Source organism: Urtica dioica, chromosome 9 (genome assembly GCF_054948205.1).
Source record: "Urtica dioica subsp. dioica isolate 48M chromosome 9, U.dioica_male_clone48M_v1_H2, whole genome shotgun sequence".
NCBI classification, from domain to species: domain Eukaryota; kingdom Viridiplantae; phylum Streptophyta; class Magnoliopsida; order Rosales; family Urticaceae; genus Urtica; species Urtica dioica.
In genome coordinates this window covers 26,058,154-26,085,365 of record NC_142764.1, presented here as the reverse complement: position 1 = coordinate 26,085,365, position 27,212 = coordinate 26,058,154, and the positions used below count along the sequence as shown (strand labels likewise).

The 27,212-nt window shown below is 32.7% G+C and overlaps 4 protein-coding genes across 6 annotated transcripts; 2 read left to right on the top strand and 2 right to left on the bottom strand.

Moving 5' to 3' along the window:
- Nucleotides 1-202: 202 nt before the first annotated feature.
- LOC149386264 (beta-glucosidase 46-like) lies at nucleotides 203-7,128 on the top strand. The gene is made up of 12 exons (XM_089627026.1): nucleotides 203-446; nucleotides 576-642; nucleotides 725-783; nucleotides 4,184-4,259; nucleotides 4,367-4,441; nucleotides 4,728-4,815; nucleotides 4,913-5,165; nucleotides 5,640-5,755; nucleotides 5,845-6,109; nucleotides 6,210-6,312; nucleotides 6,490-6,589; nucleotides 6,821-7,128. Exons 1-12 carry the CDS (start codon nucleotides 276-278, stop codon nucleotides 7,011-7,013), a joined length of 1,566 nt encoding a protein of 521 aa, XP_089483152.1. The 5' UTR covers nucleotides 203-275; the 3' UTR covers nucleotides 7,014-7,128.
- A 2,816-nt stretch (nucleotides 7,129-9,944) lies between these two features.
- On the top strand, nucleotides 9,945-17,100 carry LOC149386263 (beta-glucosidase 46-like). The gene is made up of 12 exons (XM_089625144.1): nucleotides 9,945-10,215; nucleotides 10,346-10,412; nucleotides 10,498-10,556; nucleotides 14,117-14,192; nucleotides 14,298-14,372; nucleotides 14,646-14,733; nucleotides 14,830-15,082; nucleotides 15,583-15,698; nucleotides 15,808-16,072; nucleotides 16,150-16,252; nucleotides 16,430-16,529; nucleotides 16,762-17,100. Exons 1-12 carry the CDS (start codon nucleotides 10,045-10,047, stop codon nucleotides 16,952-16,954), a joined length of 1,566 nt encoding a protein of 521 aa, XP_089481270.1. The 5' UTR covers nucleotides 9,945-10,044; the 3' UTR covers nucleotides 16,955-17,100.
- Nucleotides 14,889-21,353, bottom strand: LOC149386262 (RNA pseudouridine synthase 6, chloroplastic-like). 3 transcript variants are annotated; one of them, XR_016301205.1, is made up of 10 exons: nucleotides 21,062-21,353; nucleotides 20,193-20,321; nucleotides 19,816-20,070; nucleotides 19,315-19,396; nucleotides 19,117-19,232; nucleotides 18,958-19,012; nucleotides 18,727-18,838; nucleotides 18,431-18,600; nucleotides 17,563-17,917; nucleotides 14,889-15,053 (listed from the first exon to the last, which is right to left on the bottom strand). XR_016301205.1 is itself a non-coding variant. In XM_089625146.1 (9 exons), the coding sequence occupies exons 1-9, from the start codon at nucleotides 21,307-21,309 to the stop codon at nucleotides 17,633-17,635; spliced, it is 1,452 nt and encodes a 483-aa protein (XP_089481272.1). In that variant the 5' UTR covers nucleotides 21,310-21,353; the 3' UTR covers nucleotides 17,139-17,632. The 3 variants fall into 3 exon arrangements, 2 of the variants coding, with proteins under 2 accessions (XP_089481272.1, XP_089481273.1); XM_089625146.1 differs by lacking the exon at nucleotides 14,889-15,053 and having other exon boundaries at nucleotides 17,139-17,917; XM_089625147.1 differs by lacking the exon at nucleotides 14,889-15,053 and having other exon boundaries at nucleotides 17,139-17,917; nucleotides 19,816-20,059; nucleotides 21,062-21,191.
- A 1,396-nt stretch (nucleotides 21,354-22,749) lies between these two features.
- Nucleotides 22,750-26,085, bottom strand: LOC149386261 (RNA pseudouridine synthase 6, chloroplastic-like). The gene is made up of 9 exons (XM_089625145.1): nucleotides 25,755-26,085; nucleotides 25,097-25,225; nucleotides 24,600-24,854; nucleotides 24,428-24,509; nucleotides 24,175-24,290; nucleotides 24,056-24,110; nucleotides 23,833-23,944; nucleotides 23,405-23,574; nucleotides 22,750-23,224 (listed from the first exon to the last, which is right to left on the bottom strand). The coding sequence occupies exons 1-9, from the start codon at nucleotides 26,003-26,005 to the stop codon at nucleotides 22,940-22,942; spliced, it is 1,455 nt and encodes a 484-aa protein (XP_089481271.1). The 5' UTR covers nucleotides 26,006-26,085; the 3' UTR covers nucleotides 22,750-22,939.
- Between the last annotated feature and the right edge of the window lie 1,127 nt (nucleotides 26,086-27,212).

The window sequence follows — 27,212 nt, the reverse complement described above, 5'->3', positions numbered from 1 at the left end:
ATCCTATAGTTTAGTTTAGAAAAAATGTTTTCGGTTGAGTCCGAATATATATTAAAAAAAAAAGTTAAAGAAAAACAAATTAAAAGAGATCCACTAGAGAAAAGGCCATACATATTCAAACGAAAAAAAACACACCAAAAACAAGAATACCATATCATATATAAAGTAAGAGCCTGTATATATTTTTCTATAAAGACAGCACATCCTATAATACTTTTCCTTCTATTTATTTTTTAGAAACACTTTTCCAGCTATCTGTTTTCTGTTTATGCAACATGGGAGTTCATAGGCTTCGTCGTAGAGCTCTGTTTTTTTCCATGTTCTGTTTTCTTTCAATCGCAGAATATATAAATAGTCATCAAACCTTGGATGTGAAAAGTATCAACGATTCTTCAGATTTGTTGCCACCGGGATTTCTTTTTGGCACTGCCTCTTCGGCTTATCAGGTCTTCTTTACTTATTATTTTGTTCTACTCTCCTAATTACGTTTTGTGATTAGCGTGTATATTATTATTTAATTGCCTTGTAAGTTGTAACTTGTAAACGAAGTCATTTTGTCGATTTACCTATTGCAGTTTGAAGGAGCTTCCTCAACCGATGGCAAGGGCGTAAATAATTGGGACGTTTTCTCACACCAACCAGGTTAATAATATACGATTGACTGTAAAATTGATAACTCTATTATTATTGTTGTTGACGTCAAAATTACAAAATGAAATTCCAGGGAAAATAGTCGATGGAAGTAATGGAGATATTGCTGTGGATCAATATCATCGGTACCAGGTATTGATTCTTTCCTACTTTACAAGGGTTATTTTATTTTTCGTTTTCATTATTCCGTTTGCCTATCCAATGTAAATAGTAATAGTTTGGAATAAAAAATGACATTTGAGTATAAATACAGTTTTCACTCCGCTCCCTCTTTATACGAAAAGCGACTTTTATACGAAAAAAAAAACACCATTTGTATTCATGTATGTTTTATCTTTTATATACTTTATCTTTAAAATAGGAAAACTACACACATCTTTACTAGAAGAGACAAAAATACCCCTCTCATTAATATACTATCATTTTCTTATCATAGTAGAATCCTACTGGGATCCCTATCTTATTATATCTTCTCTTTTTTTTTTTTTTTTTTTAAGATTTTCTTACCTTTTTCACCAACATACGTTACATACGTATGATTTTTAGAATAGTTCTGATATACTATTCTAAACCGATAAAATAGTATTGTTTCATAGAATAGTTCAACAAAATACTATTGTATGATTTTTAGATCTTCTGATATAGTAGTTAATTTAAAACCGATAAATATTTACAAAATAAACAAGGCTTTTTAATTGGCTGCGTTTGGTTCAGATTAAAAAGCCCTGTTTTTGTTTTTAGAAAAACTAAACTGCTTATTTGGTGTTTGGTAAAACTGTTTTTACAAAAAAACTCCAAAAGCGATTTTAGATTTTGTACATGAGATTGAAAAGCTATAATTCTTAGCTTTTAGAAAAAGTGTTTTTTAAGTTTGGTATATAAATTACTGTAATATCTTCGTACAAAATATTATTCATATATATGTATATAAAATAAGTATATTAATGATTATTATTTAATTATTAAGAACATGTCTATTTTAGTATTTTTACTATAATATATTTATTTTACCAAACGCTAAATCAGTTTTTGTTACCAACAACTGTTTTATAAACAGTTTACCAAACACCTTGTTAGTTTTTGAAGAAAAAAGAAAAAACAGTTTTTTTCAAAAACTAAATCTAAAAGCACTTTTTTTAAAAACAAAGCTATGCCAAACGGGATCAGTGTCAGAAAAATTTAGACCGTGTCAAATTTGAACTATATTTCGCTAAAAACCTGATCACTTGAACCATTATATCAAAGATTAAATAACAATTAATTACTTTCGAATTACAGTTTTGTATAAATTTTCCAAATTTCTTACGGAGTAAGGATATGTATAATAACGAGATGTGGAAATTTTAGCAGTGGATACAAAACGCTAGCTACAAGGAATAAATTTAAATGACACAATTGCTGTCATGGACAATGTATGTGAAAACGTAATAGAATAATTAATTTACTTTTTAATTTGAGATGTTCCTCTCTACGACTATGACTAAGTTGTTTAAGTCATCAAATGTCATTGTTCTTTCTGTGGAAGGGATTGGATAAGTTGGTTAGGTTGGGGAATTGAGGACGTATGTCTGACGAGGCAAAAGTTCATTTCCCTTTTACTGAGAGTTTTGACCATTCGTCGAGTTGGTTATCTAGAAAATGTCATCAAATAATTTTAAATTAATAAAATGGGCATATGAGAAGAAAAAAATAATAAAAATACATGAACACGTGATTTAAGCAATTAATGATTTAGAAGGATACACGTTATACACTAATATGTTATTAGCTTATTTTCTTAATCAAATTAGGTAGCGAGTATAAAAATCGTGTACCCACTACTGCTTAATTCAATTGACAACTAAAAAACTATCACTTAACGAGTCTAAAAATCAATTAAAAAATATAAATTCAAAGTGATAATACAATATAAAGTGATAAATGATCAAGCAAATCGGAGAGTAGCTAGAACACAAAATAATTTAAAGACAATAAACATATATGCTAGTATTTTTTTTTATTCTTACGGATTAGGCTAACAGGGCCTAATAGGTTAAACGATTTCAAAATATAATTGACTATTTCAAACGAAATAAACGTTTTATTAATATTCCGATCTCAATTACAAACAACAAGCTCGACGATTCAAATACGACTAACGATTTCAAAATATAACTGAGAGCGAGAGAGAGAAAAGTTTCAAAGTCAAGTGCAAATTCTCTCTGAAGAAAATAATTTATAACACGACGAGATGCGAGATCTTCGGAGATACGTGTTGGCGAGTTCGTCTTTCATCACCTCTTTCCTTGCCACGACGCTCCTATGTTTGTATGGGTTTGGTAGAAATCGTCAACTCTCCGGGTTCCAAGGCAAGATCGCATCTCTTGTGCTGACTTCGACTTCGACTTCGTCATGGTCTTTAACGGTTACGTTCTAAGCTCGTAGACTCGGCTGAACCCTAATGACTTACTAAATTTGTACGACAATAATCAATAAAAGTCGATTAATAAATGTCGTTTATTAATTATTTAAATCATTTCGTTGAAATGAGTTTTGGTGATCATTGGGATTTGACGACCCAATGTCAAATTATTTAACAAAAATTTAGCGATATACGCCGCATAAACATAAGCGTTTGCGTTTTAACCAACGTTTTGTAAATTTTTTCGTAAATAGCCAAAAACTTTTGTAAATATTTCGTAAATAGTCATATTTACTAGAAATTCACTCTGCGTTTTTTGTTATTTTGATAGCGTAAATAGATTTACGTGACTATTTACAAAAAATTAACGAAATGTTGATTATTTCAAAATTTCTAACGTTTCATATGACTAAATAGCCAACTGGACCCATTATTTAATGAGGCTGAACTCTACATTCACATACTGACTGTTTATGGAGAAAGAAACTTTAAAGATAGTGTGCAAACACCAACTTATAAACAAATGGAGTTGATTTTGTAGGAAATAAGATCTCCATGCATTTGAGATTTATGTGCGGTGTAGGATCCAATATTTATTTATTTTATTTTATTGTAAATGTTGTCACCTCGATCGCTTAGGATACATAAGTGAGCTCTCTACATGTCACTTTTCGAATAGTTTTGCCCATATAACAATTCGTGTATATGGACATTTAATCCCATTTAATCCCATTTAATCCCATCTAAAGTATCATGCAGCCACATTTTAAGATTTTTGTGACGATATTACCATCAATCATCATCGTCATCCTGCCCTTAAAAACAAAAATCATCATCTCGTCATCCCAATATTAGTGTTATTATTATCAGGTCCGGTATATATCATATTTACTTTGCTATTTAACCAACTTTAATAAATATTTGATAAATAGTCAATTATGTGTAATCAATTATAAATAATTGTAAAGAGTAGTGTAAATAATTGTACCCGTGATAAAGATTGATTATTTAACAAATATTTACTAAAAATTGGCTAAATAAAAATTTAAAAATGTAAATATGTCTAATTTGTTAACTATTTGTTATTATTATTATCATCGGAGTTCAAAAATATTATACTTGTTCTTGCAGGAAGATATAAATCTAATGTCGTCCCTAGGAGTTAATAGCTATCGATTCTCTATTTCCTGGACCAGAATTTTGCCGGGTATGTGTACAAAAATAAAATAAAAAAGTCAATTAAAGTTGTTGAAGATTGGGAAAACATATCGTCCTCTAATACTCATATTTCCTTAAACATTTATGACACCGCAGAAGGAAGATTTGGGGACGTCAATATGAAAGGCATCAACTATTACAACAAACTCATTGATGCTCTTCTCTTGAAAGGTATATATATATATATACGATACACACACCTTCTATACCAATACAATTTATTCTTAAATAACATAAAAAAATTAATTTCAGTAAATGGGAAATAATACATTTTCTACCATAATTTTATAATACCTTGTATAGAGTGAATTCTCTTTAGCTATTTTATCAACGAAAAACATAAGAATTAATGCTTTTTTGTGGTTTATGTTTAATTAGTTCTTGCATTTATTATAATACTCGGAAATACTTCAAGCCTAATTATAATTAATTTTAATTATCATATTAACTACTCCAGGAATTATGCCATTTGTTACGTTGTCACATTTTGACTTCCCACGAAAACTCGAGGAAAGATATGGAGGCTGGTTAAGTCCTCAAGTACAGTAAGTAATTTTACATATTTTTTGTCTTCATTTCGCGTCAATGATATGCAAGTAATGAGAGTGACGTTTACATTTGGTTGAATGAATTGATGTATAGGAAGGATTTTGCTTACTATGCAAAGACATGTTTTGAGTTGTTTGGCGATAGAGTAAAGCATTGGGTTACATTTAATGAGCCAAACCTGTCCACCATTTCTGGCTACCTTGATGGAACATTCCCGCCGGCGAGATGTTCGAGACCATATGGAAATTGCACACAAGGAGATTCAGACAAAGAGCCGTTTCTAGTATCGTATCATATTATCATGTCTCACGCCAGAGCTGTAAACATATACAGAAATAACTACCAGGTATAGTATCAACTAAACAATTTAAGATAGTAAAGTCAATAACCTTTTTTTTTTTTTTTTTTTTTTCGGATTACATGATTATACAATGAATATTAAATTATTTGAATCTCTGACTCACTCTACTTTTTTGAAAAAAATTATTCAAAATAGTCTTTTGAATGGAAACCAGTTGATTAGGGAATTAAGCAAAATTGATTTGCGATTGTCCATAAACTTCGACTATTTTGTAAATCTATTCATTTCAATTGGTTATTTAGCTATAACGTTTTATAGCTAAATAAATAAAGAACAAGCATACTCTTTTGTCAAGGAAAGATAATAATAATACTCTCTTATATAATTAATACTAAATTTTGAACTAAATTCTAAACCAATGTATTGAGACAAAAAGATCAGTAAAACTTATCACCTAAAGAAATTACTCGTGAGTCGTGACCAATTCTTTATGCATAACTTAATCCTCTTTGTTTTTAGAAACATCAAGAAGGCATTATTGGAATTATCGTACAAGCATATTGGTATGAACCAAAGAACAACTCCATAGAAGATCACTTAGCTGTTCAAAGAGCTCTGTCATTTTACCTCGACTGGTAATTAATTATTCAACGCCTGCATAATTAATCAATCCGGCAATGTATATAAGAACTAACTTTATTTAAAACATCAATAACCATTGCAGGTTCTTGGAGCCAATTATCTACGGCAAATACCCAGCTGAGATGGAAAAGATTTTAGGATCCACATTACCGAAATTCTCTACAAGTGACAAGGAGAAACTTAAGACTGGATTGGACTTCATTGGCGTCAACCACTACACAAGTTTTTATGTCCAAGATTGCATGCACTCTTACTGTGAACCCGGAAGCGGAGGATCCAAGACAGAGGGTTTTTACAGCCTAAGTTCCGAGAGAAACGGTGTTCGAATCGGAGAATACCGTGAGCCTGTAAGAACAATACTCTCACTGAAACAACGGCTTTGATTATAGCTTGTGAAGCTAATTAATCTATTTCATTTTCTTTTTTCCTTTGATATTATTTGTGCAGAATTTGGTGGATTGGCAAAATGTTTTTCCACAAGGAATGGAAAAAACTGTGGATTATGTAGCCAAAAGATACAAAAATATACCAATCTTCGTAACTGAAAACGGTATGACTAGAAACTAAATAAACGTGCGCTATCGTAGTGGCGGAGCCAACATTTGCAGTTAGGGAACAAATTTAATAAAATAATTATTCAGGGGGCTAAATGAAAATATCATATAATTCTAAAATTATAAAAACTAGGGGTAAATTATTTAATTTTCAAAAGTGGCTTTCTTTGTAGGATATGGCTGCTCAGAGGATCCCTCGGAAGCATCAGTATATGATGTTGGAAGATTGAATTTCTTAGCTAGTTACTCAGATGCATTGCTCAAATCAATTAGGTAATTATGGCATTTACGTACATATAATTCTAATATTGTTTACATTGGCCTGAGCATGAATAATTTTCTTCTAAAATTGACTTCACACAAAAAAGATCACAAATCCCCGATTATGCACAAAGACTTCCTTGCATATTTGATTCCTATACTTAATTAACGGATTACAGCAAATAATTTTTTTTTTTTTTTGCCGATATCATCGGTCTCTAATTTATATTTAATTTGTTTTAGGAAAGGAGCAGATGTGAGGGGTTACTTTGTGTGGTCGTTGATGGATAATTTCGAGTGGTTGACCGGGTATACATTGAAGTTTGGGCTTTACCACATCGATTTCGCTACACTCGAGAGAACCAGGAAACTCTCAGCTACTTGGTTTGAACAGTTTATTGCCAAGCACAGGGACAAAGCCCTCGTGTCACAATAATTCATTCACAAAAGTTCATTGCCATTAAACACACTCTTTCAAGTTCTTCATGGGAAGTTCTTGGAGGATATTTATATACAAATTATTCTGGTTGATTGAAGACAGAAAATAAATAGATCATACGTGTAAGTTTCAGAACTTAAATTGATGACCATGAAATTAAGACGTCCTCTGAAAAAAAAAATACGTGTTTTTCCAAGACTAGAAAGATAGCTGCAAGCAGTGACGGAGCCAGGATTTCAATCAAGAGGGGGCAAATTTGAGAAATATTTTTTAGGAGGGGCATTATTGAAAAAAAAAACTTACAAATTTGGGTCAAAAACATAATTATTAGTAAAATTTAGGAGTAAAATTATAAAAAAGTAAAAAAATTTGGGATTAAAAAAATAATTCTCAAAAATTGAGGGGGGGCATTGGCCCACCCTGGCCCCCACCTAGATCCGTCACTGGCTGCAAGTGCAACAAGATAATATTTAAAACCATGTGCAGGTAAATTTACGTGCTTTGTTAATTTATGTTGATTATGATAAATTTACATATGTGCACGTAGAAGTCGATGGTGTTATCAATTGATATTTCTTTCATTTCCTTTAATACTCATTTAATACAGTGTTATTCACAAGCCGATCAAATTTTCAATACGAATTTTCGAAGTTAATGCACGTTTATATATTTAGAATTTTAAAAAATTCTATATTTGGCAAAGTTGGTTATTGAGCGTTTATTTCTTTCTAATTTTCTGTTAATCTCCGCTGCTTTGTTAATTTCCGTTTATTTTACGCACGATAAACTGCGGCTGGCTGAAACGTTGGCTAGTATTTGGTTTCTATGATTTATGTTACATAAGGGTATTTTCGATATTTTCTAACCGTTTATTTCTGTAAATGGCTAGATTACAAAATTTACCAAACGTTGGCTACATCCTTAAAACCATGTTTGAAATTGGCTACATTGCTAGATTACCCATTAAACTAACACATCTCTATGTTTGTTGAGGTTCAAGAATATTTCAAGCATTTTATAAGATTATGCAAGGCACTAAGATGTGCTTATACTCATCCTGGCTATTGGACGATGCTGAAAGAACCGTTTTCAACGATCCAATTTTCGATGCTTACGGAAACATAATTTTTTTTTTTTCTGTTAAGGTTGGAACTTCCGTGCTATCGGAAGTGGTAATTTTCGATATCGTAAGAGTCTTATCGGAAATCAAAGAAAAACTAAGGAAAAAAAATTACAACATCTGATTATGCATTAATAGCAGACTGAATCTGGGCTGTTGGATTTTATATCCAATGGCCCATATTTAATATTAAAAAAAAAAGCCAAACCTGCTGAAGCCATTTCTTTCATATGCGTCAAATATCATTAACGACATATGTCGGAATTCTTTCTTTCGCTTTTGCAGGCACGAAAAACGGCAATTTTCGTGAGGCAATTTGATCAAACGAAAATCCTTCCTCTCGTTATCTTCTGTACCGATAGCCAGGATGAGCCTATACCAACACAAATTAAATTTAATAGAACTCAATCTTGCACCGTTCAAGTTTGTATTCACCAAATTGAAACCCTTTTACAAAATTTAAATCCTTTTTTTTTTATTGAACAGTGTTTATCAATCATTGAAAAGCATTACTCATAAAAAAACACTTGAATGAATAACTTCAAAGTTAAAAAATAAATAAAAATAAATTATAGCTTCAAATTACATCTAGCACTAAGCAAAGCTCCCAAAATTACATATTAGGAGGGTTCATCATTATTCTAACTCCTTAAGATTAGCTCATGATTCAACTTAGATTTTCTCATGGGTAAAGAAATTAATCAAGAAAATAAAAACACAAGGGAATAGTTAGAGAATCAAGCTCATAGACATGACTCAAAGTTTGGATTCTATTTGCAGAATTAACCCATAATAATGCCTAATATTATTTTAAATTCATATAATGGCAGGAATTAAAAGAGAGAAAAGTCAACTCGTTACATGATTTTATTTGTTTCTATAAATAACCAAATTTCTTATTTGGCTCTCAAAGATTAATTTGGGTAAAGCAAAAATTTAATACTGCTTAGGTTGACAAAATGTGACTGTTTTTTTTTTTAATTTTTTTTTATATAGTTTTCAAAACCTCGACTACACAGCAATATTGAATTTTCAAGTACTTTACTTCATCTAATTTTTCAATCACTAAATTCCCATCATACAAGACCTATCTAATTTATAACCATTTTGTTTTCTTAGAATTCTAGTAGAATTACATAAAATATCTCATTTTTTTAGGGACAGCTCAACACAACCTCAACTTTGGAGGTGACATGGAATTACCAACTAAACTATACACCGCATAAAATATCTCATTTGAAGATATTAAATTGTTGAATACCTTCAATTTTCTAACTTTCATCAGATACTTTTTAGCTTAATTTTTTAAACAGTTTTACTATTATTTTAAATGAAACGGTAAATAGCAAATACAAAATTGAAATGGAAAAATTTAAAATATAGCTTAAAATTCTAGTCCAATTATCTAATAATTAAGAAAATAACTCAAAATAGAGCTATACGTTTAATGTTTATATATAGTTAAGTTAAAATTTTAATTAAGTATTTATTTTAAACAGTTTATTCTTAAAAGAAACTTGTAAAGTTAAATAAAACGATAAACATCAACAATAAAAATACTGTAAGCAAGTGAATAAAAAAAAATTATAAAATAAAATATTTAAGTGATTAGGTTTAAAACGAAGGTAATCTTGGACATTTCTACGGATAGTTATTTAGCCGAATGAAGTCCAGTGATATTATGGGCTTTTGGTATTAAAGAAAAACAAATTAAAAGAGATCCACTAGAGAAAAGGCCATACAAATTCAAACGAAAAAAAAAACACACCAAAAACAAGAATACCATATCATATATAAAGTAAGAGCCTGTATATATTTTTCTATAAAGACAGCACATCCAATAATACTTGTCCTTCTATTTATTTTTTATAAACACTTTTCCAGCTATATGTATTCTGTTTATGCAACATGGGAGTTCATAGGCTTCTTCGCAGAGCTCTGTTTTTGTCCATGTTCTGTTTTCTTTCAATCGCAGAATATATAAATAGTCATCAAACCTTGGATGTGAAAAGTATCAACGATTCTTCAGATTTGTTGCCACCGGGATTTCTTTTTGGCACTGCCTCTTCGGCTTATCAGGTCTTCTTTACTTATTATTCTATTCTACTGTCCTAATTACCTTTTTGTGATTAGTGTGTATATTATTATTTAATTGCCTTGGAAGTTGTAACTTGTAAACGAAGTCATTTTGTCGATTTACCTATTGCAGTTTGAAGGAGCTTACTCAACCGATGGCAAGGGGGTAAATAATTGGGACGTTTTCTCACACGAACCAGGTTAATTATATACGATTGACTGTAAAATTGATAACTCTATTATTATTGTTGTTGTTGACGTCAAAATTACAAAATGAAATTCCAGGGAAAATAGTAGATGGAAGTAATGGAGATATTGCTGTGGATCAATATCATCGGTACCAGGTATTGATTCTTTCCTACGGCTACTCTACAAGGGTTATTTTATTTTTCGTTTTCATTATTCCGTTTGCCTATCCAATGCAAATAGTAATAGTTTGGAATAAAAAATGACATTTGAGTATTAATACAGTTTTCACTCCGCTCACTCTTTATACGAAAAGCGACTTTTATACGGGAAAAAAAAAAAAAAAACACCATTTGTATTCATGTATGTTTTATGTTTTATATACTTTATCTTTAAAATAGGAAAACTACACACATCTTTACTGGAAAAGACAAAAATACCCCTCTCATTAATATCCTTTCATTTTCTTATCATACTAGTACCCTACTGGGATCCTTATCTTATTATATCTTCTTATTTTTTTCTTTTTCTTTTTTAAAGATTATCTTATCTTTTTCACTAACATACGCTCGAGAAGACAATTGGTATATGTTTTATAGAATAGTTCAACAAAATTCTATTGTATGACTTTTAGATATTCTGAAAAGTAGCTAATTTAAAACCGATAAATATTTACAAAATAAACAAGGTTTTTTTTATTAAATAAAAATGCGTAAGTATCACGTGTCACTAACTTTTTGTCCCGTTAATAGGTTACGTTGACTTTGTCAACATATTTATAGACAGTGTTAGGAAAATTTAAGACAATGTCAAATTTGAACTATATTTCGTTTAAAACCTGATCACTTGAACCATTATATCTAGGGGTGTACAAAAATTGACCGAAAATTGGTTAAACCGATAACCGAACCGATCCGGAACCGAAATTCGGTGCCACGTCATCAAACCGAAAATTCGGTTCGGTTAACCGAAACCGAATTTAAGAATCGGTTCGGTTATCGGTTTTGAAAATCCAAAAATTCGGTTATCGGTTATTTAACCGATTTTTTTTTTATCCAGTTTTGAAACCGGATAACCAGTTTTAAACCGGATAACCGATTTTAATCGGTTAACCGATTTTAACCGGATAACCGATTTGGATAATTATAACATCTTTAAAACTGGTTAACCAGTTTTGAAATCGGTTAACCGATTTTTTCGGTTAACCGGTTTCGAAACTGGTTAACCAGTTTTAAAACGGTTATAAAATCGGTTATCGGTTTTACAAAACCGGTTAACCGAATTTTCGGTTAACCGATTTTCGGTTTTTGACCAATTCGGTTCGATCATTGGTCCAAAATTTTCAAAACCGAAAATTCGGTTTCGGTTTTCAAATTGGTCCAAAACCGAACCGAACCGAACCGATTTCACCCATAATTATATCAAAGATTAAATAACAATTAATTACTTTCGAATTACATTTTTGTATAAATTTTCCAAATTTCTTACGGAGTAAGGATATGTATAATAACGAGATGCGGAAATTTTATCAGTGGATACAAAACGCTAGCTACAAGGAATAAATTTAAATGACACAATTGCTGTTATGTACAATGTATGTGAAAACGTAATAGAATGATTAATTTACTTTTTAATTTGAGATGTTACGACTATGACTGTGGTTTAAGTCATCAAATGCCATTGTTCTTTATGTGGAAGGGATTGGATAAGTTGGTTAGGTTGGGGAATTGAGGGCGTATGTCGAGGCAAAAGTTCATTTTCCTTTTACCGAGAGTTTTGACCATTCGTCGAGTTGGTTATCTAGAAAATGTCATCAAATAATTTTAAATTAATAAAATGGGCATATGAGAAGAAAAAAATAATAAAAATACATGAACACGTGATTTAAGCAATTGATGATTTAGAAGGATACATGTTATACACTAATATGTTATTAGCTTATTTTCTTAATCGAATTAGGTAGCGAGTATAAAAATCGTGTTACCCACTACTGCTTAATTCAATTGACAACTAAAAAACTATCACTTAACGAGTCTAAAAATCAATTAAAAATTAGAAATTCAAAGTGAAAATACAATATAAAGTGAAATATGATCAAGCAAATCGGAGACGTGGCTAGAACACAAAATAATTTAAAGACAATAAACATATATGCTAGTATTTTTTTTATTCTTACGGATTAGGCTAACAAGTTAAACGATTTCAAAATATAATTGACGATTTCAAACGAAATAAACGATTTATTAATATTCCAATCTCAATTACAAACAACGAGCTCGACGATTCAAATACGACTAACGATTTCAAAATATAACTGAGAGCGAGAGAGAGAAAGGTTTCAAAGTCAAGTGCAAATTCTCTCTGAAGAAAATAATTTATAACACGACGAGATGCGAGATCTTCGGAAATACGTGTTGGCGAGTTCGTCTTTCATCACCTATTTCCTTGCCACGACGCTCCTATGTTTGTATGGGTTTGGTAGAAATCGTCAACTCTTCAGGTTCCAAGGCAAGATCGCATCTCTTGTGCTGACTTCGACTTCGACTTCGTCATAGTCTTTAACGGTTACGTTCTAAGCTCGTAAATTGACTCGGCTGGACCCTCATGACTTACTAAATTTGTATGACAATAATCAATGCAAGTCGATTAATAAATGTCGTTTATTAATTATTTAAATCATTTCGTTGAAATGAGTTTTTGGTGATCATTGGGATTTGACGACCTAATGTCAAATTATTTAACAAAAATTTAGCGATATAAGCCGCATAAACATAAGCGTTTGCGTTTTAGCCAACGTTTTGTAAATTTTTTCGTAAATAGCCAAAAAAATTTGTAAATATTTCTTAAATAATCATATTTACTAGAAATTCACTCTGCGTTTTTTGTTATTTTGATAGCGTAAATAGATTTACGTGATTATTTACAAAAAATTAACAAAACGTTGGCTATTTCAAAATTTCTAAAGTTTCATATGACTAGATAGCCACTGGACCTATTATTTAATGAGGCTGAACTCTACATTATGGAGAAAGAAACTTTAAAGATAGTGTGCAAACACCAACTTATAAACAAATGGAATAGATTTTGTAGGAAATAAGATCTCCATGCATTTGAGATTTATGTGCGGTGTAAGATCCAATATTTATTTATTTATTTTATTGCAAATGTTGTCACCTCATCGCTTAGGATACATAAGTGAGCACTCTACATGTCACTTTTGGAATAGTTTTGTCCATATAACAATTCGTGTATATGGACATTTAATCCCATTTACTATTATTTAACAGTATTTTGTATGATTACCTTATTTATAACTTGTGACTAAAGAATCATGCAGCCACATTTTAAGATTTTTGTGACGATATTACCATCAATCATCATCGTCATCCTGCCCTTAAAAAAAAAATTCATCATCTCGTCATCCCAATATTAGTGTTATTATTATCAGGTCCAGTATATATAATCATATTTACATATAGTTTGCTATTTAACCAACTTTAATAAATATTTGATAAATAGTCAATTTTGTGTAATCAATTATAAATAATTGTAAAGAATAGTGTAAATAATTGTATCCGTGATAAAGATTGATTATTTAACAAATATTTACTAAAAATTGGCTAAATCGAAATTTAAAAGTGTAAATATGTCTAATTTGTTAACTATCTGTTATTATTATTATCTTCGGAGTTCAAAAATATTATACTTGTTCTTGCAGGAAGATATAAATCTAATGTCGTCCCTAGGAGTTAATAGCTATCGATTCTCTATTTCCTGGGCCAGAATTTTGCCGAGTATGTGTATAAAAATAAAATAAAAAAGTCAATTAAAGTTGTTGAAGGTTGGGAAAACATATCGTCCTCTAATACTCATATTTCCTTAAACATTTATGACCACAGAAGGAAGATTTGGGGACGTCAATTTGAAAGGCATCAACTATTACAACAAGCTCATTGATGCTCTTCTCTTGAAAGGTAGATATATACTATACACACCTTCTCTACCAATACAATTTATTCTTAAATAACATAAAAAAAATTAGTAAATGGGAAATAATACATTTTCTACCATAATTTTATAATACCTTGTATAGTGTGAATTCTCTTTAGCTATTTTATCAACGAAAAACATAAGAATTAACACTTTTTTGTGGTTTATGTTTAATTAGTTCTTGCATTTGTTATAATACTTAGAAATACTTCAAGCCTAATTATAATTAATTTTAATCATCATATTAAGTACTCCAGGAATTGCACCATTTGTTACGCTGTCACATTTTGACTTCCCACGAAAACTCGAGGAAAGATATGGAGGCTGGTTAAGTCCTCAAGTACAGTAAGTAATTTTACATTTTTTTTTCTTCATTTCGTGTCAATGATATACGAGTAATGAGAGAGACGTTTACATTTGGTTGAATGAATTGATGTATAGGAAGGATTTTGCTTACTATGCAAAGACATGTTTTGAGTTGTTTGGCGATAGAGTAAAGCATTGGGTTACATTTAATGAGCCAAACCTGTCCACCATTTTTGGCTACCTTAATGGAACATTCCCGCCGGCGAGATGTTCGAGACCATATGGAAATTGCACACAAGGAGATTCAGACAAAGAGCCGTTTCTAGTATCGTATCATATCATCATGTCTCACGCCAGAGCTGTAAACATATACAGAAATAACTACCAGGTATAGTATCAACTGAACAATTTAAGATAGTAATTTTTTTTTTAATCGGATACATGATTATACAATGAATATTAAATTATTTGAATCTTTGACTCACCCTACCTTTTAAAAAAATTATACAAAATAGTATTTTGAATGGAAACCAGTTGATTAGGGAATTAAGCACATTTGATTCGCGGTTGTCTATAAACTGCGATTATTTTGTAAATCTATTCATTTCAATTAGTTATTTAGCTAGAAAGTTTTATTTTTCTCATGCAATATGACAAATCTTCTCAGATCATTAAATTAATTTTTTTTTTTTAGTAAAAGTTAAAAAAAAAATTACTCTTGTCAAGGAAAAATAATAATAATACTCTCTTATATAATTAATACTAAATTTTGAACTAAATTCTAAACCGATGTATTGAGACAAGAAGATCAGTAAAGCTTATCACCTAAAAAATTACTCGTGAGTCGTTACCAATTGTTTATGAAACTCATTCCTCTTTGTTTTGTAGAAACATCAAGGAGGCATTATTGGAATTATCATACAAGCATTTTGGTATGAACCAATGAACAACTCAAGAGAAGATCACTTAGCTGTTCAAAGAGCTCTGTCATTTTACTTTGACTGGTAATTACTTATTCAACGCCTGCTTAATTAATCAATCCGGTAATATATATATATAAGAACTAACATCTCTATGTATCACGCTTATTTAAAACATCAATAAACATCGCAGGTTCTTGGAGCCAATTTTCTACGGCAAATACCCAGCTGAGATGGAAAAGATTTTAGGATCCACATTACCGAAATTCTCAACAAGTGACAAGGAGAAACTTAAGACTGGATTGGACTTCATTGGCGTCAACCACTACACAAGTTTTTATGTCCAAGATTGCATGAACTCTTACTGTGAACCCGGAAGCGGAGGATCCAAGACAGAGGGTTTTTACAGACTAAGTTCCGAGAGAAACGGTGTTCGAATCGGAGAATACCGTGAGCCTGTAAGCACAATACTCTCACTGAAGCAACGGCTTTGATTATAGCTTCCGAAGATAATTAAACTCAATTATTTGTGCAGAATTTGGTGGATTGGCAAAATGTTTTTCCACAAGGAATGGAAAAAATTGTGGATTATGTAGCCAAAAGATACAAAAACACACCAATCTTCTTAACTGAAAACGGTATGACTAGAGACTAAATAAACGTGCGCATTCGTAGTGGCGGAGCCAACATTTACAGTTAGGGAACGAATTTAGTAAAATAATTATTCAGGGGGCTAAATGAAAATATCATATAATTCTAAAATTATAAAAATTAGGGGTAAATTATTTAATTTTCAAAAGTGGCTTTCTTTGTAGGATATGGCTGCTCAGAGGATCCCTCGGATGCATCAGTATATGATGTTGGAAGATTGAATTTCTTAGCTAGTTACTCAGATGCATTGCTCAAATCAATTAGGTAATTATGGCATTTACGCACATATGATTCTAATATTGTCTACATTGGCCTGAGCATGAATAATTTTTCTTCTAAAATTGACTTCACATAATAAAGATCACAAATCCCCGATTATGCACAAAGACTTCCTTGCATATTTGATTCCTATACTTAATAAACGGATTACAGCAAATAATTTTTTTTTTTTTGCACCGATATCATCGCTCTCTAATTTATATTTAATTTGTTTTAGGAAAGGAGCAGATGTGAGGGGTTACTTTGTGTGGTCGTTGATGGATAATTTTGAGTGGTTGACTGGGTATACATTGAAGTTTGGGCTTTACCACATCGATTTCGCTACACTCGAGAGAACCAGGAAACTCTCAGCCACTTGGTTTGAACAGTTTATTGCCAAGCACAGGGACAAAGCTCTCGTGTCACAGTAATTCATTCGCAAAAGTTCATTGCCATTAAACACACTCTTTCAAGTTCTTCATGGGAAGTTCTTGAAGGAGATTTGTATACAAATTATTCTGGTTGATTGAAGACAGAAAATAAATAGATCATACGTGGAAGTTTCAGAACTTAAATTGATGACCATGAAATTAACACTTCCTCTGAAAAAAAAAATACGTGTTTTTCTAAGACTAGAAAGATAAATGCAACAAGATTTAAAACGGAGTATCCAACTCTTTGCAAAGTTGGAAATTCCTCCTCCATTTGGAACCCGAGAAAATGAGGAAACTGAAAATGGAATCCATCCTATTTTCCTTGTGGTGTTTGGATGGAGTGAATTTATAATGAAAAGGAAAATACTAGGGAAAATGTATAACTAATGAGTGAATTCCATTTTCCATCCAAATTTATACATGGGGATCGCGTTTGAGTCCATTTTCTCACTTTCCTTCTCTCATTTTCCATAACTTCCAAACACAAAATAAAATTACAATATTTCCTCTTATTTTACCTTCCACTTTCTCTCAAGCAGAACAAACCAAGAATGCGATAAGTGTGAACTAAATGTTAAAATAACTTCCTCAGTTTGAAAGAATACCTTTTTGTGTGACAGCTTTGCTACATGATCATACTTCGATCAAGGTGGTTTGGCTCCAGAGAGACATGTCTTAAGCTTCTTGAGACCTCCACCAAGGAGCTCCGGCCTCGTACATAGACTCGCCATCGTCCCAAGATATCTGACAAGCTTGAAGACCGATCGCGACACTCGGTTCTTTCCCGTGCCGACCCATCCACTCTGTAATGGCCACTTGTTTATCGTCCTCGCTCGAATAGTCTCTCATATGCTTTCCAAACGGGTTCAGCCCCGGACTGTTCATCTCGGCTATGGAAGCCGGCATGTAAATCGTGTCCCCGACTACCGGGGCCCCACAGGCTGCCAACTGCGCTCGAATCTGCATCACGTTCACACCACATTGTTTTCTAAGAGATCAACAGAAATATTTCCCCTCTCAGTCTGTATTCGAAAGATTCCCTGACCATCAAACTTTCTTTCTTTTTCACTGACACTCTTCTTTGATTTACTTTTGAACTACTAATTTTTTCAAACAGAAGCTTACAATGGTATAAATCAATATAGAGCAGGCCAAATGTAAATTTTAGACATTTAAAAATAATTATTTTGGCATTTAAAAAAAATTAGTATAAAATTATAAAAAAAAAAAAAAAATAGAAGAGAACAGTTCTTTATTTCATTAGATATAAAATAAATAAATAAGACGAGGGAAATTGAAATAAGTGAATGAAATAGGGGGGTCAACGATTATTTTTTAACGTAAATAAAAATATTACACGGTTAGGCAAAAACAAAAAATAAAGCTTTGGAGCTAGATCAGCACTGGCTGCTTTAAGATGTTTGCATCGTATATTATTTGCAGAGAAGAGGGAAAGAAATAACCGATGAAGACCTGATGGGTCCGACCAGTCAGAAGGTTGATTTTGAACTCAAAGGCGTGATCTTTGGAAGGCCACCCACAGTCGTCGATGCGATACTTTTCTTCAATGGCATTACTTGGCCACGGAACCTTTCTACACTCCAAAATCTCAAGTTTGCACGGAAACCATCTTTCAACAAAATCTGCGTTCCACAAACAAAGCCTATAGTTTTAGTTTAATTTGATCCCATTTTCCTTCCCCAAGAAGACTTGAAAAACTGCATGAAAACACAAATTTCCAAAAACAAAAAAAACACCACTATATTAACCTTCTGAAACGAGTCTTGGTACCATGTTAATTGGACGCATGTAGTGAGTAATTATTCCAGTTGGCAAAGGAGCAACAGCGAGAGCCAGATAGAGCTTTTTCACCGTTTTCTCCTACAAAATTAGGAATAAAAATAAATAAATAATCCTACGTACAATAGGTGATCAGCTACTGAATAAAAAGGTCCAAAATGATTAGCACTGTAACATGTTGAATCGTAAAAGGGACGTACTTTGATTTTCTTGTGGAAAACGGAGCAATACTCCTTGGTCCTAGCAAACACTACACTAGAAAATAAAAATATAAAATAAAAAACGATAATTAGTATCCAGGCATCCAAATAGGGATGGAAAAAAGTGCACGAGAAACGAGACTGGTATATGTAACATACCATCCTTCTGTACAGTTATCGATTTGATGCGTTGTCTTCAACGGGAACATATATCCCAAGGCACGACTGGCATAGGTTGCACAAGTTTCTTCAATGTTATCTGAGGTTCCTCCGACCTATAAAAAGAAGCGAATGAAATCTCCGAAGAAATATCTGAGGTTCCACTAAAACTAAAAAGACAACAATTTTTTTACACACCGATGTACCGGCAGGTTTGTCCAAAACTACATAGGATCTAGCCACAGCTATAATCCTCGATTTCCAGTCAATCTCATAGCACCTAATCATATTCATACATACACATGAAGGGTAAGGAAAACACTAACAAGTGACAATAAAAATGGGTACTCTAGCTAAATAGCCAATTAAAACCAATGAATTTGAAAAAGAGCAAAAATTGTCTAAAACTAAAATTAGTGAAATAGGCCAAATATACACACACAAAAAAAACAAAAAAAGTGCAATTACGAGGTGTCATAAATTTTTTTTGACCCCGTCAATAATCTTTTTGACAGCAGCAGCAGGTGTCAAAAAATTTATTAAAAGTGTCAAAAAATTTATTAAGTGTCAAAAAAAATTTGGACAACATAATTTTCTATTTCACTAAAAACTTATAACTTTGGCTATTTTACTAATCAATTAGTTTCAAATGCCTATTTTGTATAATGTTTACAAAAAAAAAAAAAAATCGCGGATCACCTAGGAAAGCGCTTTGGATGTACATGTACACGCAAGTACGTTCCGGGCTCAACAAACTCTTCACCATGTGTGATCCGAAAAGTCTGCTGTGCTTCTCGTACGGTTTTCCCTTTGATGGAAGTTCTTTTCTTCAGAGCCGATCGTGATGTGGATTCTTTGAACGCCTTTATTTCCTCCGGCATTGCAGTTGGAGGAGGCCGAGGGCACACTAGAGCACAGTACACAGCTCCAAAATGTATGAGATCTGCAACATATCTTACAAAAAAAGAAAAGAAAAAATGTTATCGTTTCGCCATTCATCCTCAACTGTTATGCGCGACCAATTTTCGTCAACGATATTCGAATGAGGCGGACTTTAAAAATAAAACGGCACTTACAGAGGAGGAAGATCGAGAGTTTTGCAGATGTACTCCTGAGCTGTTGAGCCTTCATTAACAACTATGTGTTCGATCCTCGGTCGTACGTTTTCTGAGGGACACGGAAGCAGTCGGTCATACTTTGGATACCTGATTTCAGTCATCCGATATTTTTAAGTTAATACAGAAATGTAGTAGCTAAACCCTGAACCATATAAACAAGAAATATGTAATTTAAAAGACATAAGACTCAGAAGAACTGTTGCCAATTCGACTATACTTCCGATGCCCAAAAAGCAAAGAAAGATAATCTGTAGACTCAACAACTAGCCAAAGTTTGAGATGAGCACAATGAAGAAACAATATGATAAAAGATCAGAAAGAAAAGCGTGATCTATGAACAAATATAGCCAAAGTTCTCCATCGATTTTGTAGCTATCCAAACATCAAAGTACACCCTCGTACCCATAATTAGTTGCAAATGCTGACATTTGTTCTTGTTTATACTTGAAAATGTAAACTCTAGCATTTTGGCATTCGAAAACTAATATTATCAAGAGCTTACGAGGTCGACCAAGTTCACAGTGCCTCACAGCCACCTTGATCTAACGAACCACAATACCGAAACTATAATCAAAGTAAATCAGTAATTCTGCAGCGTGTATATACAAACTATTGCTATGCTTTGCGAAGGTTCAGGACCAAAAAAAAAATAAAAAATCATTTTTATTGTTTATTTACTATTAATTTGGGTACTACTATCAGCATTCTATAAAGCCAAACAAACTGATCTCTTTTCAGCAAAAAGCATATACTTTGATGCGACACACATAATCCCGGACTCTTGAAGATACAAAAAGAAAAAAGAAAAGTTGGAAATTTTTAGGTACCAATTTGCAGAAGAAGCGTTATCAAGGTGAGAAACTTCTGTCGCAGTAGATTTAGAGGGAAAGACGAAGTCTTTACTTCTTCGTTTTAGTTTTGTGTTTGGAGACCGAGAGAACCAAGCGACCTGAGTAGTGGTAACGTTGTTGAGAGAGAGATGAGTGAGTCCTAAGCTCTGAAGGAGGACCATCGCCGGGCATCTGAAACTCCGTCTCCGTTTACCGACGATTGAGGCGAGTCTCGATGACGCCATTACCGTTGTTTCGTTTTGGAGTCGAGAGTGTGAAGGGTGGGTTTAGAAGGAGAAGGGGTTTAGAGACTTGGAAATTTTACTTTTTAGACATCATAGTTAAGGAAAATTCCTAGTTAGACTTATCAACTTACAAAAATAGATTTTTATTACGATTTCTCGTAATAATATCCCTGCAAAACCTAATAAACATCTGATTCTCATTTCATTTCATCACTTCCCCCTCTTAAACTCTCTTATGCTCTTTGATCAAAAAAAAAAAAAAAAAAACTCTCTTATGCTTTCACACAATCAATTGATTCAATCCTCTCACAAAAAACTTGATTTTTGACACCTACTTAGACTAAAAATACAATTTCCTTAAAAAAAAACATTTTTTTTTTCATTTTAAATTCTATTAGTAAAAATCTATTAAATTTCATCGAAATACATCATATTTAATCGAAATTCATCAGATTTAATCTTTACATTGAATTTTATCCGATCATATTTAAAGGCAACAACAATTGTTTTCGGAGCCGTTGTTTTCCTTAAATTTTAATTTTTAAAAGTTTGACTCCGATGACTTCCAATAAACTTCGAAAACTTACAATAAGAAGATATCAGAATTCATCGAAAGTTTTCAAAATTCATCGGAAGCATTGATGATATTCATATGCATTTATACATTAGTCTTCACCGTGAAATTATTTTCAACGAAAGAATAGCCCAATGCGAAAATGTGAAGACTTTTCTTCTAAGATAGTATTTGTAATATGAGAATGGAAGGGATAATCGAATTCGAGTGATGATAGTTGGGCTAAATATATTGATGTCTAATCTCGTGACATAAGACTCGTGACTAGAGCTAGGGATAGATGAAGTCTCTACTTCTTCATTTTAATTTGGTTTGGACTCCAAGAAAACCTAGCGACGAATGTGATTAAGCTCACCTTCAGGGCTGTGACAGAGATTTAGAGAGGAAGGGGTTTAGAAGCAGTATGTCAAATGATCATTGTTGTGAAAATTATATAACATGCCATTGCCATAATTTATAGAAGAAATGACTTATGACACCGACCTTTTTATCTTTAATTCCAAGAGTATCGCATAAACCAATATAATTATAAAACACCATGCACTACTCTACTTGTAACATGTCATGGTATTTTTTTAGTTCTTTTCTACTTCTCTAAGCAGCCGTAGTAAGCTTATTACATGATGCAGTTAGGTCATTGTAACGTCATAGCATTTTTATTTAGTTCTTTTATACTTTTCCAACGAAATGTTATGGCTCTCGAAGCAGCCGTAAGCTTATTACTTGATGCAGTTAGGTCATTTAATGGCCTGAAGTCTGAACCAATTGATGAAGCAGCTCAAAATTTTGGACTTGCTGTATATTCACCGATTTCGCTTTTCAAAATGGTAAACACCATTATCTTGACCGTGTTCAGGTAAAGGCGATGACAAAAGGGATTTTTTGCTTCATAATCATACTAACCTCAATATTTATTCAGCGGCAGGTTAGTACAGGCGTGAATTGATCTGTATATCTTTCAATTCCTAAGTGTTGAAAGAATTTTCTCCGTTAGACAGAGTGCACTTTGTGTGTCGGGGTTTGGCCCGATAGAAATTACCCAAACTATCTGCTATTTTAAGTTTCTTGAGACCTCCACCAAGGAATCCCAGCATTGTAAATGTGCTCGCCATCGTCCCAAGATATCTGACAAGCTTGAAGACCGATCGCGACACTCGGCTCTTTCCCGTGCCGACCCATCCACTCTGTGATGGCCACTTGTTTGTCGTCCTCGCTTGAATAATCTCTCCTATGCTTTCCAAACGGGTTCACTTCCGGACTGTTCTTCTCGGCGATACAAGCTGGCATGTACATCGTATCGCCAACTATCGGTGCGCCACAGGCTGCTAATTGCGCTCGAATCTGCATCACCCAACAAACGTTGCACTTTATAAAAACATTTCTTCCTTTTAAACGAGACACTATTCTACTTTCCTTATGGTATGGTCTTGAAAAGGTTCCGATACAAAATGTTTTATCCACGTAAGATAAAATGTTATCCACAAATAGTGAAAGAAATGACCAACGAGTTGTGTCTCTGACCTGATGGGTTCGACCAGTCAAAAGGTTGATTTTACACTCATACGCATGATCTTTGGAAGGCCAATCACAGTCGTCTATGCAATACTTCTCTTCGACGGCACTACTTGGCCATGGAACCTTTCTGCATTCTAGAATCTCAAGCTTGCACAAATACCATCTTTCAACAAAATCTGGGCACCAAAAAAAAAAAAAAAAGTTTCATCAAAACTACGATTGGAAAAACAAAGTCACAAAAATAATTCGCCATTGGCAAAATAACAAGTGGTAGCCAAAACCCTCCATCTTTTATTTTATTTTACTTGTTGGAGTTTAAATTTATTTATCCAACGTTTTGGCCTTCGATGACTGTGAGAGCATAGAGACTCCAAGACAATTAGAGTAAGTTAATCAAAGGATTAAGTATAAAATTTATTGGAGAAAGTATTAACCCTCTGAAACGAGCCTTGGTGCCATATTAACTGGACGCATGTAATGAGTAATTATTCCGGTGGGCAGAGGAGCTGTAGCAAGAGCAAGATAAAGCTTCTTCACTGTTTTCTCCTAAGACGAATATCAGAAGAAATTTAAAGAAACGTTAAAAAAAATATCTTCTTTTAAATACACATTGAACAAAGCAAGATGAATATAAAACGTGTAGTTGTAAAGTCATACTCTTATTTTTTCGTGAAAAACTGAGCAATACTCCTTGGTCCTAGCAAACACAACACTATAAAACAAAGATGATTAGTATAACATTTCGACGAAGAAAAAAAAACGGATAATAAACGTACCATCCTTCTGTACAGTTGTCAATTTGGTGTGTTGTCTTCAATGGGATTGTGAATCCCAAGGCACGGCTTGCAAACGTTGCACAACTTTCTTCAATGTTATCCATGGTTCCTCCGACCTACCAAATGAAGTGAACAGAATCTCTGAAGAAGGTACAAATTCTATACAATTTTGACCCTCAATTCATCATTACGCAACTAAAGAAGAAGACCAAGTCTTAGCCTCCAAAAGACAAGGATTTTTTTTTTTACGTACCGAGGTACCAGCAGGTTTGTCCATGACTACATAGGATTCAGCCACGGCTATAATCCTCGATTTCCAATCGATCTCATAGCACCTAATCAAATTCAGACACATATACACGGTGAGAAAGAAAAATTTGAACTAGGCCAAGAAAGTAAATGTGAAAGATGATAACGCGCTCCACCTAGGAAAGCGCTTTGGATGTAAATGTACACGCAAGTACGTTCCGGCTTCAACAAACTCCGCAACATGTGTTATCCGAAAAGTTTTTTGTGCTTCTCGTACGGTCTTCCCTTTTATGGAGGCTCTATTCTTCAGCACTGACGGTGATGTTGCTTCTTCGAAAGCCTTCATTTGCTCGGGCGTCGCAGTTGGAGGAGGCCGAGGACATACTAGAGCATAATAAACAGCTCCAAAATGTATGAGATCTGCAACAAACCTTAAAAAGATTGAAACTTTCTATTTCATTACTCATCCTTGGCTATTAATTGCAATAATTTGTTACAGAATTATTTTTTAAATATACAAAAAATTGAGTATTGGATAACAAATACTGAAAACAAAACAAAACAACTGTTGGTATATCATAGGAACAAAATTGAGCAAGAACTTTAATGTTCACAAAAAATCATTTTTTTGCCAACCAATGTAAAGATGAGATGACTCAAATATGGCACTTACAGAGGAGGAAGATCTAAGGTTTTACAGATATACTCGTGTACGTTTGAGCCTTCATTAACAATCATGTGTTCAACTCTTGGTGGTCCATTTTCCGAGGGGCACGGAAGCAATCGGTCATACTTTGGATATCTGATTTCAATCCAGCCACATCACAGAAAATTTGACTCACAAAACCAAGCAACAAATGTCCTTTATTAAATAAATACATGAAACAGTTTTTACGCAACGCCAATGTCATAAAGATAGAAACTTTCATGGAAATATGAATTCTACAATACTTTCAAGCCCCAAGAAAGAGGAGAAAAAAAAAAAAAAAAAAAAAAAAAAAAAAAACCTTTCACAACTCACATTCTGATATTTCAATAGACCCAACAATCCACTTTGATCAAATTCTATAACTAAGGCAAATCACTCCTTCTTGAATAATTGAGCAGCGTGTATATACAACTATTACAATAATTTTCCGCGCATACAGGATCCAAAAAAAAAATCATTTTTCTTCTGTTTTTTCCTACTTTTACAAACTATCCGGAATTTAGTTTTAGCGTTTTAGAAAATCGATCAATCCCATATCTTTTAAGAAAAAACATAGACTTTGGAAAACAACGTGTATAAACCCATCTCCTAAAGACAGAAAATGTAGGAAGCTTTGAAGTACCCATTCGTAGATGAAGCATTGCTGATGTGAGAAACTTGTGTATCAGAGGATTCAGATGCAATGACTGAGACTCTTATTCTTCTTCTTTTGATTCCTGTGTTTGGAGTCCGACAGAAGCAAACAACCTGAGTACTTCTAAGCCTGTTGTGAGATAGATGGCTGAGCCCTTGCCTCCGAATGAGGACCACTGCCGGAGCTTTGAAACTCCGGCTGCCATTGGATAGGAACGAGGCGAGACTCGGTGACGCCATAAACGATGTTTTGGTCTCGTTGTGGAGCGACGGAGGTTTAGAAATCAAGGGGTTTAGGAGTTAGGACGTGGTAAAGATTGGGTAGTGGATTTTCTTTTTCTATATTACGGTTTTTTGTTTTGTTTCTTAAAAAAAAAAAAAACTAGAAAATTTATCAACTCAACCTCTACGGTTCTACCCAAGGTTTAAAATATCGATACCGATACCCATACCGAGGTTCTGATTTTACGGATATATCGAGTATCGATGGATATATCGACGGGTATTCTATAACAATTTAAATACCGACTACCGATTATATCGATGATATATCGGATACCGACGGATATATCGGCAGAAATCCTATAAAAATATATAAAATGTATATATAATTTAATGATACATATAACAATTATATTTTAAATAGATATATATATATATATATATAACATATCTATATAGATATATACGTATATTTATATCTATAAATATACGTAATGAATGAATATATAACATTTATTTAGCTAACAATAAAGTTCACCTTATTATGAAATTAATAAATTTTAAAAAATCACTCCATATAAACATATGTAGTTCTATGAATTTTAATAAGCAATAATGAGTCTTCATCTTCCCAAGAACTCAAGTTTAAATTTTGGGCCTGTTTAGAGCTATGTAAATAGGTATTTCAGGAATAACTTTTCTGTTTTGGCTGTTGTAGGAATTTGTTTTACATTTACAAAAAATCACTTCATATGTAGTTCTATAAATTTTAATAAGTAATAATGAGTCTTCATATTCCTAAGAACTCAAGTTTAAATTTTGGACCTGTTTCGAGCTATGAAAATAGGTATTTCAGGAATAACTTTTATGTTTTTGGCTGTTGTAGGAATTTTTTTTAGAAAAACGGTATATCGGGAAGAAAACGATATTTAGGCTGTTATATCAGTTTTTTTACCGAGCCTTCAAAAAAACGGATATATCGGCGATATATCCCTATATATCGCCGATATTTAGAACCTTGGTTCTACCTATATTACATAAAAGGTATTGTAAAGTTTAAAATATTTGTAGATCTCTTAAATCAAGAATAGATTTTTTATTCGTAAAATATCCAAAAGCGAACTAAACTGAAAATGGACAAAAAATACTCTTAAAAGCATTTAAATTAAAAAAAAAATTATTTTAAACAAAAAATTGGTTATGTAAGCCACCTAAACTATAAGAA

What these genes read in the sequence shown, in the direction of transcription:
- LOC149386264 (XM_089627026.1), top strand. Translation starts at nt 276, where the DNA reads ATGGGAGTTCATAGGCTTCGTCGTAGAGCTCTGTTTTTTTCCATGTTC. An exon ending in CGTTTTCTCACACCAACCAG is followed by an intron (nt 643 to 724) that starts GTTAATAATATA and finishes ATGAAATTCCAG; the next exon opens with GGAAAATAGTCGATGGAAGT. An exon ending in TATACAGAAATAACTACCAG is followed by an intron (nt 5,166 to 5,639) that starts GTATAGTATCAA and finishes CTTTGTTTTTAG; the next exon opens with AAACATCAAGAAGGCATTAT.
- LOC149386263 (XM_089625144.1), top strand. Translation starts at nt 10,045, where the DNA reads ATGGGAGTTCATAGGCTTCTTCGCAGAGCTCTGTTTTTGTCCATGTTC. An exon ending in CGTTTTCTCACACGAACCAG is followed by an intron (nt 10,413 to 10,497) that starts GTTAATTATATA and finishes ATGAAATTCCAG; the next exon opens with GGAAAATAGTAGATGGAAGT. An exon ending in CTGTCATTTTACTTTGACTG is followed by an intron (nt 15,699 to 15,807) that starts GTAATTACTTAT and finishes TAAACATCGCAG; the next exon opens with GTTCTTGGAGCCAATTTTCT.
- LOC149386262 (XM_089625146.1), bottom strand. Translation starts at nt 21,309, where the DNA reads ATGGCGTCATCGAGACTCGCCTCAATCGTCGGTAAACGGAGACGGAGT. An exon ending in ACTCTCGATCTTCCTCCTCT is followed by an intron (nt 20,071 to 20,192) that starts GTAAGTGCCGTT and finishes TTTTTTTGTAAG; the next exon opens with ATATGTTGCAGATCTCATAC. An exon ending in TGACTGGTCGGACCCATCAG is followed by an intron (nt 17,918 to 18,430) that starts GTCTTCATCGGT and finishes AACGTGATGCAG; the next exon opens with ATTCGAGCGCAGTTGGCAGC.
- LOC149386261 (XM_089625145.1), bottom strand. Translation starts at nt 26,005, where the DNA reads ATGGCGTCACCGAGTCTCGCCTCGTTCCTATCCAATGGCAGCCGGAGT. An exon ending in CATCCAAAGCGCTTTCCTAG is followed by an intron (nt 24,510 to 24,599) that starts GTGGAGCGCGTT and finishes GAATTTGATTAG; the next exon opens with GTGCTATGAGATCGATTGGA. An exon ending in TGACTGGTCGAACCCATCAG is followed by an intron (nt 23,225 to 23,404) that starts GTCAGAGACACA and finishes TGGGTGATGCAG; the next exon opens with ATTCGAGCGCAATTAGCAGC.